The 15,706-nt window shown below is 47.1% G+C and overlaps 1 protein-coding gene across 1 annotated transcript in view; it reads right to left on the bottom strand.

The window, feature by feature from the left end:
- Positions 1 to 15,706, bottom strand: part of kcnq1.2 (potassium voltage-gated channel, KQT-like subfamily, member 1.2) — a 158,526-nt gene that overhangs the window by 37,740 nt on the left and 105,080 nt on the right. The window contains exons 17-18 of the mRNA XM_042111329.1: positions 14,827 to 14,867; positions 13,458 to 13,519 (exon numbers count right to left, since the gene is read on the bottom strand). Of these exons, the coding sequence (XP_041967263.1) occupies positions 13,458 to 13,519; positions 14,827 to 14,867 (103 nt within the window). The remainder of the gene's footprint in view (positions 1 to 13,457; positions 13,520 to 14,826; positions 14,868 to 15,706) is intronic.

The following is a 15,706-nucleotide window of genomic DNA, read 5'->3' as shown; positions in this document are numbered from 1 at the left end:
TCTCTCTCTTCCTCCTCTCTCTCTCTTTCTCACTCTTCCTCCTCTCTCTCTCTTCCTCCTCTCTCTCTCTCTCTCTCTCTCTTCCTCCTCTCTCTCTCTTTCTCACTCTACCTCCTCTCTCTCTCTCTCTCTCTCTTCCTCCTCTCTCTCTCTCTTTCTCACTCTACCTCCTCTCTCTCTCTCTCTCTCTTGCTCCTCTCTCTCTCTCTTTCTCACTCTTCCTCCTCCTCTCTCTCTCTTTCCTCCTCTCTCTCTCTCTCTCTCTCTTCCTCCTCTCTCTCTCTCTTTCTCTTCTTGCTCTTTCTTCACCATGCTCACATCTGAGTTGTGTACAAGTGAGAGGAGCACCGACCTTTGCTTGTTTCATCAGAATCCCTCTCTGTTTTTTTTTCTTCTCTCTGTGTAAGAGAAAGTCCTTGGTGGAAAAATATCGGCAGCAGTTATGGCTTGGTGAGCAAATGTTTTTTGGTGCCTAACTATGCATTACTAAGTTAAACGCATGTTCCGTGCACTGTGGCTCATTTTAAAAGAGATTTATGCTTTTTTACGAGTTCCCTTGGAGTAGGTTAAACACACTTACACACACACACACACATACACCCAGAGGCACATGAGAATGCATGTGCACACAGACACACACACACACACACACACACAAATATACACATACGCACACACACACACGCACACATACACACACACATATATACAGTACACACACACACACACACACACACTAGGGCTGGGCGATAAAATTATAGCGATATGTATCGCAATAGACATCAATAAAAATACGTTTGATAGAACATTCGATAATTAAAACACACACCTCCCGCCTTACGTTGTCCATAAATAAATAGGCTAAATATCTTGCATCTAGCGATAGAAGTAGGCCTACCTCAACTCAGACTCTTAATGAGTCCTTGCCCCGTGCTCTCTCTCTCTCTCCCTCTCACAGGCGCATCCCTCCTCATGCACATGTAATCCAAACATTCACAATCGTGCAAGACGACTGGCTAAATTGCTATTAAATCCGGTTAGCATCATTAGCACGTTGCACAAATTTGTTCAAAACTGTTGCATTCAAATTGACTGCTAAGTTCTAATCATTTCAATCCCGATGCAAACGTCCTCAAACGTCCTGTCCCAAGGAGAAAAAGTATTAATTTGAAACTTAGGCCTAGTCCACACGTACCAAACCGATCTTTTTTTCCTCCGTCTTCCCTGGACACCGTATCAAGAATATTTGCGTCCAAACGGATCCATTCTCAACACGACTCAACACGTTACTTCATACCCCCAGGCCTATAGGTGGCACTGTGTCTTTACAGAAATTCACCAAAACTTGCAAAACGTGCGCTTTAAAAACAGACAGAATAGGCTACGGCGAAATGGCTAGTGCAAGGAAACCAGAATTGTTTGTGTGGACTGATGGTGAACTGTCAACTGTAGTCAACTGTAAAACTAATAAACTTTATTTTACGGTTTGTGAAGGGTGCAGTCCCGTCCTTTATTTGGCTAATGCAGGTAGGCCTACTAATCACCTTTACTTTCTTTGGTTGTAGGATAGTCTGTGATTCACATTAGTTTTGGCTATCACCGCAATTAGGCTACTAAACGCAAGGCTTACCCCAAGTTCTAGGCTATTCTGTCGCCACATTTATAATATTGCTATTAAAACCTTCGTTAGTAACAGTCAATACTTTTGCCAGCATCAAATCGTGCATTCCCATTCAGTGTGCTACCATCGGCTTAACGTGAGTTCTAAGCGTCTTTGTATGCTTATATCTGATTTCACTATATATATGTTGTAAGACATGTAAAATAAATGAATGACACTGGCACTACGCACAAATTAATGTAGCCTAAACTTACACCGCACTTTCCTAATAACTTAAGTTCTCTCGCGTCGCGACAGTAGCTAGAATGCATAAAAAAAACACCGGGGAAAAACAGTGTTCAGTCCACCAAGTCATAAGCTATCGGCGCTGCGCAGCATCAGTTGTGATATTTATCTTAACGGAGTGTAATCGTAGGTAATGTCATGTATGAAAACTAGTATTGTTAGGCAATACTATAAGTGCAAGTCCAGGGCAGCTGAGGTGTGGCGATGACATCATCGATATGCAAGCAGGATGTGCGGTTTCGCTGTCTAAACGAACTCAAACGGGCTACGGTTTCAGATTTCTCCACTCTGGGACCAGGTTTCAGAAAAGTGCGGTTTCGGGCAGTGCGTTTACAGGATTCGTTTGGACGCTTGGCCAAGACGAAGCAAAACCTCTGCGTTTAACCTAAAAAGCGCCTCCGTGTGGACAGGCCCTTAAACACACGTGGGGAAACTGAACAGTCTAACCAGTAGACTATGATAAACTAGCAAATTAAGCTACTTTGTTTACAATATTTCCAGGCTTCAACCAGTAACTGCTTTTCATTCAGACTTATGTGCACATTTATTTATTTGAGTGTTTTTTCTTGATTGTGTTGCTATTTATTTTCCCTGTTTGCTTTGATTGATAACTGAGGTGATTAAAATCAGAGGAAGGTTAAGTAAAAAAAAAAAAAGTGTCCTTATTGAAATAGATTTTTTTAAAAATCAATAATTATCAATATCGAACCGATATGAAATACTTATATCGTGATACAGTTTTCAGCCATATCGCCCAGCCCTAACACACACACAAACACAGACTACAGTGAAAGGTTAACAGTGACATTTACACTTCTCTACAGTCTCTGTAGTGATTTCCACGGCTAGGAGTCGCTTGGTTTACATTTCTCCCCCCGCGGAGCAGACTGATTTACAGCAGACTGAGCCCCAGGAGAGGGGGAGAGGGGGTGGCACCAGAGAGGGGGAGAGGGGGTGGCACCAGGAGAGCTCGCAGCACGGGGAAGACAAACTGCAAGCAGGACCAGTTAAAGCAAAAAAACTTCACTCGCTGACAACAACCTCCTCCTTCACCTCCTCCTCCTCCTTCACCTCCTTCCCCGAACAACTCTAACTTGCCCTCCTCTGGGGCTCGAGAGCCTCGTTAGTGGAGGGGAGGGGGGGGGGGGGAGTCAGAGGCGAGACGAGCTGGTGTAGGAGCCTGGTGTAGGAGCGCCACAATAAAATATATGTGTAAAAATATAAACTTCGGGTTGGAGACGGGGCGACTAATTAAAGGGGAAATGTAGTGTGTGTGTTTACGGCCGTGTAGCGGGACCCCGCCAAACGCTTGTAACACCAGAGAGGCCTGGGAGACAGCATGGCGACGCTGGGCACTACACCGCTTGATTTATGACAAGTGAACTCTGCCCTGGTAGATATGTGGCTTTAAATAACAGATGTGCACTTCATCTCTGCATGTTGACGTATAATTCACTTCAAATCCCTTTGTCCCTGAGAATCTTTTCAAATCAGATGGGAATTCCACAGAGGGGAAGAGTGGGGCTAGAACTTTAAAGAATGGCGCTCAGGTAATCAAAGGGGCATGCATGGTCTGGGCGTCCACAGGAAATGTTTGATCAACTGTGGGATAACCGTAGGATAACCTTTGATTTAAAGAATAGCCATGCAAAAGGATGTGAGGGCTCTCAGCTCCCTCAGCTCTTAGCATTTTTGTCCGGTTTGGTCTAGACAGAGCGGGAGGGTCCGTGGCCCAGGCTGGCTTGTGAATGGCCTGTGAGTATAGTAGAGGCGATTACAGTAAGCGAGCGAGCGAGCGGCAAGGCGAGCGAGCGGACAGGCGACCGCCATGCCAAGTTTCCTCTCTTTGTTTAGTCCACTCTGTGCAGCCTGGCTCCTGCGCAGCAGCCAAACATATATCAGCCCCGGCAACGAGAGAGAGAGAGACAGAGAGAGAGAGAGAAAGAGAGAGAGAGAGAGAGAGAGAGAGAGAGAGAGAGAGAGAGAGAGAGAGAGAGAGAGAGAGAGAGAGAGAGAGAGAAGGAGAAAAAGAGAAAGGCAGGGCCGGCTAGGACAGGCCTCTGTGCCAGCTGGACCTGAGCTCAGGGAGAAGGAGGAAGAGAGAGAGAGAGAGAGAGAGAGAGAGAGAGAGAGAGAGGGAGAGAGATAGAGAGAGAGAGAGGGAGAGAGAGAGAGGGAGAGAGAAAGAGAGAGAGAGAGAGAGAGAGAGAGAGAGAGAGAGAGAGAGAGAGAGAGAGAGAGATAGGCAGCATGGAAAGAGACAAGCCTGCTCAAAAATGGATTCCTGAGAGCAAAACCAAAGAACCAAACCTGACCCCAAACTACTGCAATACTTTCTAGTGGCGGAAATGCTGGAGATTGAAATGAAACTGTTTTGGTGAAAATCACCAAAAGAAAAGAGAAGAGAAGAGAAGAAAAGGGGGAAGGACTCGCAAGGCAGGAAATCCAAATGGGATTAGATGCAGCGAGGTGGTAGAAGGGGATAATCTCTACATCAAGTGATCTCAGAATGCACGTCATGCGCACAGAGTGTGGAGCCCTGTGCTAATGCCACATGTCCTGCAAGCGTGGAAGGCCACTCGGTGTTAACATGGCAACAGGCCAGTCACCGCTGACTGAGCATTCTCACCAGTTATCAACATCAATAAAAAGACAAGTATTTCTATTTTGACATCTGTGTGAGACCAATCTGATGATAATACTAACAAGCTACTAACATGTTTTTGCATGTTAGACCAACATTTCTTTTATACTTCTCTACCTACTATAAGGGGTCATTCCAACAGTAATGTTGTTTGATCCAGTCGTCTTAAAGAGTAAACAACCCACCCCCAAACACACACTCCAAATCTATCCTACAGGACATTCAAACTCCACCCAAAACATTTAACCCTGTCCAGTTACTGCCCCCAATTGGCTCTGTTTAAAAGCCTCCGTGATGGCTGGTTGTTGGGGTAGCGGGAGCTGTAAAAGGTTCCGCTGAGGAGCTCCCCAGGAAATGGGTGTGGACGAGACTGGGCTGGGCTGACCTCCATATTCCAGCACACCCCACTGTCTCCAGACGTGTTCATCCACACCCTCACTCATCGGCTCCAGGCATCCTCCAATCTCTCGCTCCATCCACAACCAAAGAGCACTGTGCTGTGCTGTGCAGTGCAGTGCTGTGCTGTGCTGTGCTGAGCAGGGCTGTGCAGTGCTGTGCTGTGCTGAGCAGGGCTGTGCTGTGCTGTGCTGTGCAGTGCTGTGCTGTGCTGAGCTGTGCTGTGCTGAGCAGGGCTGTGCTGTGCTGTGCTGTGCTGTGCTGTGCTGTGCTGAGCTGCGCTGCAATGGTGGATGATAAGCGCCCCTGGCCCAGTGTGTGGGCGAGTGCAGGGGAGTGGGAGAGTGAGAGCTGCTGGCCCAGTGCTCTCCATCTCTACTCTGCGCTCATGTGTCAGGAGACTCATTAATGTTGACCAGGGAGGGGTGTCTACCAGGGAATACACACCCTGGACGAATTTATGACGGTGTCGTCACACGTGTGAGAAGAGACGCTGCTCAAATTGGGCTCTTCCTTTTTGGGGGGTGTGAGGGGAAAGGAAGGGGTGGATTGGGCTTTTCAGGGTGAGATTGTTGGGGTACGTGGGTGTGGAGGGGCAATTCCTCCACAGCTCTGAAAAGCAGGCCTCATTAGGCAAGTCTGTAGCCGGAGGGGAGCTTTCTGGAAGGCTGGATCAGTATCTGGAGCCCGGTGGGTGAGGAGGGAGTATGGCTGGGAGAATGGGGGAGAGAGGACAGCAGGCTTGGGGGCACTCAGGGAAGGTAGTGGCGTGGAGCTTGGACAGGCCTCTAGGAGCTGGACTAATGAGCTGGACTAATGTCTGTGCTTGTCTGATGCCGGCTGGCTGGCTGGGTGATGATAATGTGGATGTGCTTGGAGGCTGGGGTTGTTGTGTGTGGGTATCTCCACGTGTGTGTGTGCACTAGCCGGGTGTGTTTATGGCAGAATGGAAAAGACAACAGTACTATGTGTGTGAGGGGCTGGGTGTTTACAGCTTGTTGAGATGGTCGCAGGAACCACAGCCGTGTGTTTGTGTGTGTGTGTGTGCACATGCGTTTCTAAACGCGTGTGTTTATGTATATGTGTACATCTGTGTATGGGTGTGATTGTGTACATGTGTGTGTCTGTTTATGGGTGTGTTTATGCATGTGTGTGTGTGTCTGGAGGGACAGTATAAACAAGGGGGTCCGGGAGGGAAGGGTAGATGGTGTTCAGCTCAGACCATGGAAATGCTTTGCAGATGGACTTCTCACAAACAAACAAAAAACGTCAAATATTCCTGCTATGCACCACTGGCATCACTTACAGACAACACACTCTGCCCCATTACAATGTCATGACATAGGCTCCCCCCCCCCCTCTCTCTCTCACTGTCTCTTTTGGGCAGGATTACTCATTCGATTTCTGAAGCCTCGACTCCCTTCACCCCCCCACTTCCTGTCTTCCCCAACCGCATTGCTGCGCATGTTGACTTATGGGACGTGGAAATTCTATAGCACAAATATTAACACACTGTGTGAAAACAAGTGTCAAAAGGAGTCCGCATTACAGGCTGATGGAGGATTTAAACCCGTTTAACCCTTTGATCTCGCCCATAAATCTTGACCAATGGAAATTGAATTCGTACCCACCTTGCTCTCCACTCTCATTACTTGGGAGACATTAAGCCGGCGCTGTGCGCGCTCAATGTAATCAAAAGTGGCAATTTACGGTTGGGCTTTATGCTGCCGGCGCTGTGCGCGCTTAATGTAATCAAAAGTGGCAATTTACGGTTTGGCTTTATGCTGCCGGGGAGGTGGGGACACGGTCAGGTCTAGGAGACAAGGTGCTTCTGGAGGAGAAGGGCAATTTCAAATCCCACTCTGCATTTCAAAAAAGAAAGAAAGAGCAAGGGTTGGCATATTCCTCGACCAATCCCGCCAGGCTAACCTTCTTTCATCCATTCATTCATTCATGAAACACAACTCTGGCCTTGTGAAAAAGAAGTCTTCATCTCACCAAAAAAACCCCACAGTATTCTTACTCCACAGACTCATTTTAAAGCCATTTTCTACTCAAATGGGCTATGTTCAGGCCCGTCTCTTACGATTTGTCATCCTGACCGTCAGAGGCCTTGATGGTGTGCTGGAGCGCAATCCATCTTCATAAAAAAAAGCTCTGTTTCAGAGGCACGCATCAAAAGCTGCAGGGCCCAGGAGAATAGGCGTGTTTGTTGTGATGTGCGGCTTTGTCCGACAGGTATATAAATCACTGTCCACCAGCGCAGCGGATGGACGTATTAATAGAGTATTACTCAAAGCCTGGACCGCTCACACGCTACGCAACCACTGAGGAGAGGACGAGGCGGGCTACTTTCATGCTAATGCGTGTGCCATACACACAGACACACACACACACACACACACACACACACACACACACACACAAAACCCAGAGAGAGGCCACGGAAAACTTGGAGACACTCTGACCACACAGAGTACGGCCAGTCAAAGGCCGCTCATTGTCCAGCGCCTGAGGGGAAAGCTTGTGGCCACCAGAGCCGCACATAAAAGCAAAAGCACTGTGGTTAGAGAAGAGAAAGAAGGGCAATCATGCTTTCAAACTCACACACACACACACACACACACACACACACACACACACACACACACACACACACACACACACACACACACACACACACACACACACACAGGGATGGGCAGTATTTATGATACATGTATTCAAAATCCGTATTTCAAATACAAAATAGTATTTTGCTATTTCTATTTTATTTGGTTGAAGAAAATGGTTTTCGTATTTTGTATCAAAATACTTTATAGGTGTGTATTTTTGTAGTTTAAAAATACTGCCAAATATTTTTGGTAAAACCAAAAGATTCAGGAAGATGATCCAGTGCAAGATGAGTCACGTGTAGGTTGCTAACACACACAATACACTTCCTCTCACATCAACCTCAAGTTTCTTGAGAACTTTATTCATCAGTTTCTTGAACCAGTTACGTGGTTTCCCAGCAATATTGCTCAAAACGTTGCCCATGTATTACCTAAACCAACACAATGAAAAAATTATATTTATCCCCCTTGGCGTCAATATAATACCATTTAGAGCGAACACGGTACCCAGTTAGTTAAAAAACAACTAAAATGGTCATGATCCTTCCCGATCGACAGTGTTAAACAGTGTAATATCAAGCAATCTGGGCACTGACAATGTCAGAGACTTGTCTCCACTTTGTACCACTTGACAAGTTCAGTTGTGAGTGCATCTCTGATACAGTACTTAGGCTATGAGATGTAACAGGCAGGTCAGCATAGTAGATGTATTGATCGTTTGTAGGGTTATGGCATGTGTCGTAGGCAGAGAAAAGCTGCTGCTCTCAAACACTGTCCACTTCAGTGTAGAGATGAAGGAATAGATTAGACAGACGGTAGGTTTGCACAGTGATTTTAGTAAGCATTAAGTATATATACTTTTTTGATCCCGTGAGGGAAATTTGGTCTCTGCATTTAACCCAATCAGTGAATTAGTGAAACACAAACAACACACAGTGAACAGAAGCACACACTAATCCCGGCGCAGTGAGCTGCCTGCTTCAACGGCGGCGCTCGGGGAGCAGTGAGGGGTTAGGTGCCTTGCTCAAGGGCACTTCAGCCGAGGCTCGAACCAGCAACCCTCCGGTTCCAAGTCCAGAGTGCTAACCAGTGGGCCATGGCAACCCTCCGGTTCCAAGTCCAGAGTGCTAACCAGTGGGCCATGGCAACCCTCCGGTTCCAAGTCCAGAGTGCTAACCAGTGGGCCACGGCTGCCCTTTATGCTCCTTCTGAAGAGTATTCTTTAGAATTTTGAAAATACAAAAATACAGTATTTTATTTTGATACATGGATACACTTAAAATTAGTGTATTTGATATTTTATTTTAAAATTCATTTTAAAGATGCATTTTTGCCCATCCCTGCACACACACACAGATACACAAACACACACACAGGCACACAAAAAACACTGCTCATGCATACAAACACAAAAATACCCAAAATCAAACACAATATCATCTGCATACAGATCATATATAATATACAGTTTCAAAGTTAATATCTTATATTTCAACAGGAGAATATTTGGTACGGAGCATATTTATACAGTTTCAAAGTTAATATCTTATATTTCTACAGGAGAATGTTTGGTACGGAGCATATTTATACAGTTTCAAAGTTAATATCTTATATTTCTACAGAAGAATATTTGGTACGGAGCATATTTATACATAAAACAGTGTGTGCCTAGAAAAACATCTGACACCCAGTAACCCTTTCAGCTCCATATCATCAATCTGACAGCAAAGTAAACAGAACGCCTCCACCCTCGCATGGCAGAACTGCATCACAAACATAAACCATCTGGTCAGCTACACCCTGCACACACACCATACAAACCTTAGAGGGAGGAGGCACAGGAGGCCCCATGATTCAATACACAATTACATCAGCCCTGACATTACATGAAATACATTTTAAATAATGAATATTAGTAAACGCTGCAGTGACATCTTAATGCCAAGTGTTTATAATATTTTTTTTAACTATTAAAAGTAAAAATACTATTCAGTAAAAATAGTTTTTAACTATTTACTGAATAGGAGACGCCTGTGATTTCTGATTTCCAAATAAACACTGGAACAGCATTCATAACAACCAAACATGCTCAATCATTGTTCTATATTCTTGAGCTTGTTGGGTTCAGGTCTGGGCAAAAATCCCTGACTGTGACTTTTCTGTGCCAACGTAACCAGATAACCCCAAACCCACTGATGTGCGGGTCAGTGCGCCCCCCCCGCGCCATTTCTCAGAATCTCAGAATGGAGCATATTTATAGCCTGATTGTGTTCTGCTGCAGTGGATACTGTGTGATTAGGGGGAAATCTCGCTCCAGATACGGTCTGGTGAGTTTCTGGGAAGGTCTGTGGCAGCGAGGTGGAGACGGAGCCTGTGCACAGGGCTGCTATCTGCAGCACATGGCTGGTATCACGGAGGAGAGGGGAAAAGAAACAAAACAAAACAAAAAAACAATGAGACGTAGAGGCTGGAATGCACTCAGCTGGAGGTCAGTGGGTACACGCACCTGCCGCCTCTAGGGCACGGAGAGGCCCTCGTTTCACACACACACACACACACACACACACACACACACACACACACACACACACACACACACACACACACACACGAGCGATAGAGTACCAGGTGTGCCTCGACACCGTAACCATGTCACAACAAGTCTGTCTCCAATCTCTGACTCCCTCCCTCGCAATCTATTGCCCCCCCCCTCTCCTCCCTCTGTCTTACACCCTACCTCCTCTTTCGACTCTCTCTCCCTCTCTGCTCTCTCTCGCTCTCTCTCTCTCTCTCGCTGTCTCTCACACTTTTGCGCTCTCTCTCTCTCTCTTGCTCTCTCTCTCTCTCACTCCGTCTGCCAAGTCTTCCTCTCTCCCTCCCTTCCCGCCCTTTCTGTTTCGCTCATTCGCTCATTCTCGCGTTCACTGTCTTGCTCACACTCTCTATATATGGAGACGGTGGCATGAGAGAGAGAGAGTCATTAGCATGTGCGCTCAAGAGCCCTCCCGCTTCAGGCTCGACCCGGGAGAGCTGAGTCTCATGGAATCCACATGGCTCTCTGAGTGGGGTTGAGCTTCACCGCAAGAGAGAGAGAGAGAGATAGAGAGAGAGAGGGAGAGAGAGAGGGGGGGGGGGGAAGAGAGAGAGGGGGAAAGAGAGAGAGAGGGAGAAGGAGAAAGAGAGAGGGAGAGAGACAGAGAGGAGAGAGAGAGAGGGAGAAATAGATTGAGAGAGAGAGAAGGAAAAAGGGAGAGAGATGGAGAGAGAGTGAGAGACAGAGAGGAGAGAGAGAGAGAATGAAAGGGAAAGACAGCAAAAGAGGGTAGTATCCAAACGCCTCCCTCTCACCCCCCCCCCCCCCACCGTCCCTTAAACTCCAGGGTTCGGCTCATTTGGGATTCTTCACCCCCCCCCCCCCCCCGTCCCTTAAACTCCAGGGTTCGGCTCATTTGGGATTCTTCACCCCCCCCTTAAACTCCAGGGTTCGGCTCATTTGGGATTCTTCACCCCCCCCCCCCCAGTCCCTTAAACTCCAGGGTTTGGCTCATTTGGGATTCTTCACCCCCCCCCCCCCCCAAACTCCAGGGTTCGGCTCATTTGGGATTCTTCACTTTCGCTTAGGCTCTGTGTCGGTGGCTGTACAGTGCTGTGTGGCCCTGGGGGAATGGGGGCCGCGCTATTTAGACGCAGCTCTGCGCTACCAATCAGGAGATGGCAATCATAACAGCAGCAGAGCTAATGGGCCAGAGAGTGAGAGGGCTCACAGGAGGCTAAGGGCCGCCCCCACTGTGTGTGTGTGTGTGTGTGTGTGTGTGTGTGTGTGTGTGTGTGTGTGAGAGTGTGCCCTCATCTGGTCCGTCGGGATAAGCCTCGGTCAGGGACCATTAACGTCTGGCGTCATGATTGTACCCTGGCCCTTTACACACGCGTGCACACAGACGCACACATGTACACAAACAAACAAACAAAAATACACATATATATTAAAATACTCAGTCAAGTTCAAACTCAACCACATAACCGCTCTCTCACACAATACATATGTTAAGTGTCCACACATACACAATACACATGTTAAGTGTCCACACACACACATGCACACAGGAAGAAACACACCAGCATGCACACACAGACAGAAGTACACACTCACTCATACACACGCAACCTTGCAGGCCTTTTCAATTAGACATGCACCAGTGAATTCAAACCAGCCAATTACAGAGAGGCCAGGGTTAAATGAATCACTCAGCAGTACAGTATGATGCAAGAGCCACATGGGCTGACACAACAACCTGTGGTTTGTTGGACATTTATGCTCTGGCTCGGTTTTGCACAGATTTATTACTGGGTAGAGTGCATGTTTTCGTGATATGACACTACATAGTGTATCCCACAAAGAGGTACACAAACAGAAACAGAACCGAAAAACACATCACCAATGAGTAAGTGTAAGTGTACTATGAAATACTAGGCTACAAAACAAAACAAAAACATATATAGGGTAATACTTATATGTACTGCCCATTTGTGTAAAAAGTAGCAATTTAAGAAACACGCAAATAAACAATAAGCAAACTTTTAAATACCTCAACTAGCCCTAATGATCAACAACCTCTCAAATGTATTACTTCTCAACAAACATTTGCAATATCATCTCACATAAATGAGTTATCCACTCGCTTAAGCTTATTCCACACTGTCAATAGAACAAAGAGTTTGCAGGGGAAAAACAGACCACTTAAAAAATTGTGACCAAATATGGACATACACACATTGACATGAGTATACTTGAAGCAAGATGTACCCATCCACACAAACTTACTCACAAATGAACAGTCCCGGCAGTGTGTGTGTGTGTGTGTGTGTGTGTGTGTGTGTGTGTGTGTGTGTGTGTGTGTGTGTGTGTGTGTGTGTGCGCGCGCGTATGTGTATGGGTGTTTATATTACAGAATAATTATTCCCATCCATGCTAAACCATATACCTATATAACCAACACCTACACCCATACACACACACATAGACTCACACACACACACACACACACACACACACACGCAGAAATAGAAATAGAATAGAATGTAATAGCTGATGTACTGTAGGGTAAGCACAATTATGTGAATGGCCATCCAGTTCCAGCAGGCACACTCTACACAGCCGAAGTGCTTTAACACACAGCTGTAGCCACCCACACTTATCCTACTTATGTCTCTTTCAAACGGCGTCTCTCTCTCTCTCTCTCTCCTCTTTCTCTATCTCATTTTCTTTTTTTTTGCACTCAACTTTAAGTCCCTAAATGGAAAATAAAACTAATCGGTTCAACCTCTCTCCCGCCTTCCGTGCAATGGACGTCAGCCTTTTTTAAGGTAATGCCTTTCTAAATGGCTCTCCTCCCTTACTGTTTATTTCCCCCAAACTTGTTTAGGAAGATAACCGATAGAAGCCCGGAGTGGAAAACCCATGATGCAGAGTGTGTGTGTGTGTGTGTGTGTGTGTGTGTGTGGGGGGGGGGGGGGGGGGGGGGGCACAGGCCTGACCTTCCACCAACCTCACACACAAAAAGCAGATCAAAAAAATAAATAAATAAATAAATACATGTTTAAAAAGAACAAACGGCAAACAACAAAGAGTTCACCTTGTCGCATGCTGGTGGCGATAGCTTTAGATTTAAGATGCCTGAAGAAGATAACACTCGTCGTCGCGGCGACGCTAGCAGAACCGTGTCTTTTTCAACCCATCCAAGGGGACCCACGCCCCAACCCAGACAAAACACCTCCAGCACGGGGACCTGATTTCATCAGGCTGGGCCGGAGATCTGATCGCTGGCAGGCCGTCCAGCCACAGCCCCGTCCCCTAACAGAGCTAGGGTGGGGGGCTGGGGTGGAGCCGGATGCTTACCTTATCCTCCAGCCTGATCAGTCTGGCTCCAACGGTGTGATACTCTTTGTCTACGCCTTTCTCTGCGGACGGGAACACAACAAAAACAACAACAATTCAGACTTCAAAGTAAAAGCCCAGCACAGTAAAACACACGCACCCAGTTTATGTTTATTTCCATCCTAGCAGAATAGGCTTTTATGAGACATTCTGTGTATGGCTCAGAATATTTGACCAGAAGTCTTATATATAGAACGCAAACAAGAACGCAACCATAGTACATGGTATACAACCACACATCTACAGACACACATACATACACACACACACACGTAGAGAGACACACACAGACACAGACACAGACACAGACTATTACTATGACATTTGGTGTGACAGAAACCAACATATTTTTCCGCCCAATTTCTCCAAAGTCTTGGAGCTGTGAGCATTTATCTGATTGGTCTGATTTAATTTCCCCAAAAACTGGCAACAGTGGCCCTGTGAGTGTGTGTGTGTGTGTGTTTGTTTGCATGTGTGTGTGTCCTCCGCTGACTTCTCCATAACCTTATAAAAATATTTATGTCTGTTATGAAGGACACATTGAAAAGTGTTTCAGTGTTCTCTCTCACTCTCTCTCTCTGGGTGTGTGTGTGTGTGTGAGTGTGTGTGCTCATAATCAAGTTTTGAGCATGATTGCCAGGGTGGTAAAGCTCAAGGAGCACGTGGGGGAGCTGAGGCCTCAGCTGGCTCCATAATCCAATACAATGTCCGATCATGAATCTGTTTAACCACGTTACAGCTGCAGGTCAGCCAGGAGATGTTTACACACATGGGGTGGCTTTGGGTAACGTTGCCGCTGGTGTGGATTTGAGTGGAAAGTACACAGTGTTCACTAAAACAACACACACATCGGGCATATATACACACACAATTGATACATATTACACACACACACACACACACACACACATACACACACACACACACACACACACACACATACACACACATACACACACACACACACACACACACAAACACACACAGGACAAATAAAGACACGGGCATACATACACACACAATTGATACATATTACACACACACACACACACACACACACACACACACACACACACACAGGACAAATAAAGACACGGGCATACACTACATACACACGCTCGTATTGCCCAATACATAACACATACCCTCGTGCTTGCCCTGATATCTAAGACACACACACAGTATCTGGTGCGGTATCACGGACACACAGAAAGAGCTATTTTCATTGGAACAGAGTCCCCAACCCCCATATGCAGGGGAGGCAGGAGGAGGGAGGCAGAGGGAAGGCCGCCAGGCGACGGAGACCGATGAGCTCGTCTGTTCTGTTTACCTGGCAGAAACATTCCTGGCTTCCCCAGCGTGTGATCCAATCTGCAAACGAGACGGGAAAGAAGATAGCTTTGTTACAAGGTGCAGGTCAGCAGCTTGGTGTGCTCGTGCCTGCGCGCCGTGCCTGCGTCAGAATCAACAGGAGGCTGCCCCTCTTCGCACAATACCGCGCTGATTTGGCTGCTAATCAGCACAGCTGCCTCTGCCAGCGCCAGCAGAGCGTGGCGAGGATGTGGTTTAGCGGCCGATGGATGCCCTCTGGTTGCTTTTTTGGTGTCCGGCGCTTTCTCCTGCTCCGGGACCAGCTTCTGCAGTCCCCTTTATCAGCCATCAGCCATTATCAGCAGAGTGTGCTAACTGACCCCTGGACAGTGGTTACGGCCAATCCCCTATGCCAGTCAGTGGGTGACTTTACAGCTACAGGGAAAGCAGTGCAGAAATGACTAGCCTTCCCGAGCCCCTCAGAGTGCTACGGCTTCCTATTATGGAGGTGTGTGAGCAGCGTGGCCTTTGTGTAGTGCTGCAGTAGCTGTGCTGGGCCCTGGTGTGTGTGTGTGTGTGTGTGTGTGTGTGTGTGTGTGTGTGAGCAGCGTGGCCTTTGTGTAGTGCTGCAGTAGCTGTGCTGGGCCCCCTGGTGTGTGTGTGTGTGTGTGTGAGCAGCGTGGCCTTTGTGTAGTGCTGCAGTAGCTGTGCTGGGCCCTGATGTGTGTGTGTGTGTGTGAGCAGCGTGGCCTTTGTGTAGTGCTGCAGTAGCTGTGCTGGACCCTGGAGGAGGGGGCTGGGTCATACACTGGCCAGCTTGTGTTCGGGGAAGCCGGGGGGGTTGGGGGGTGGGGGGTGGTTCAGCTGTATCTGATAGCAATCAACCTCTCCAATTGTTA

This window comes from Alosa sapidissima, chromosome 11, assembly GCF_018492685.1.
Source record: "Alosa sapidissima isolate fAloSap1 chromosome 11, fAloSap1.pri, whole genome shotgun sequence".
Classification (NCBI taxonomy): Eukaryota; Metazoa; Chordata; class Actinopteri; order Clupeiformes; family Clupeidae; genus Alosa; species Alosa sapidissima.
Note: the sequence above shows the minus strand (reverse complement) of the source record. Positions and strands in the feature narration are given on the sequence as shown.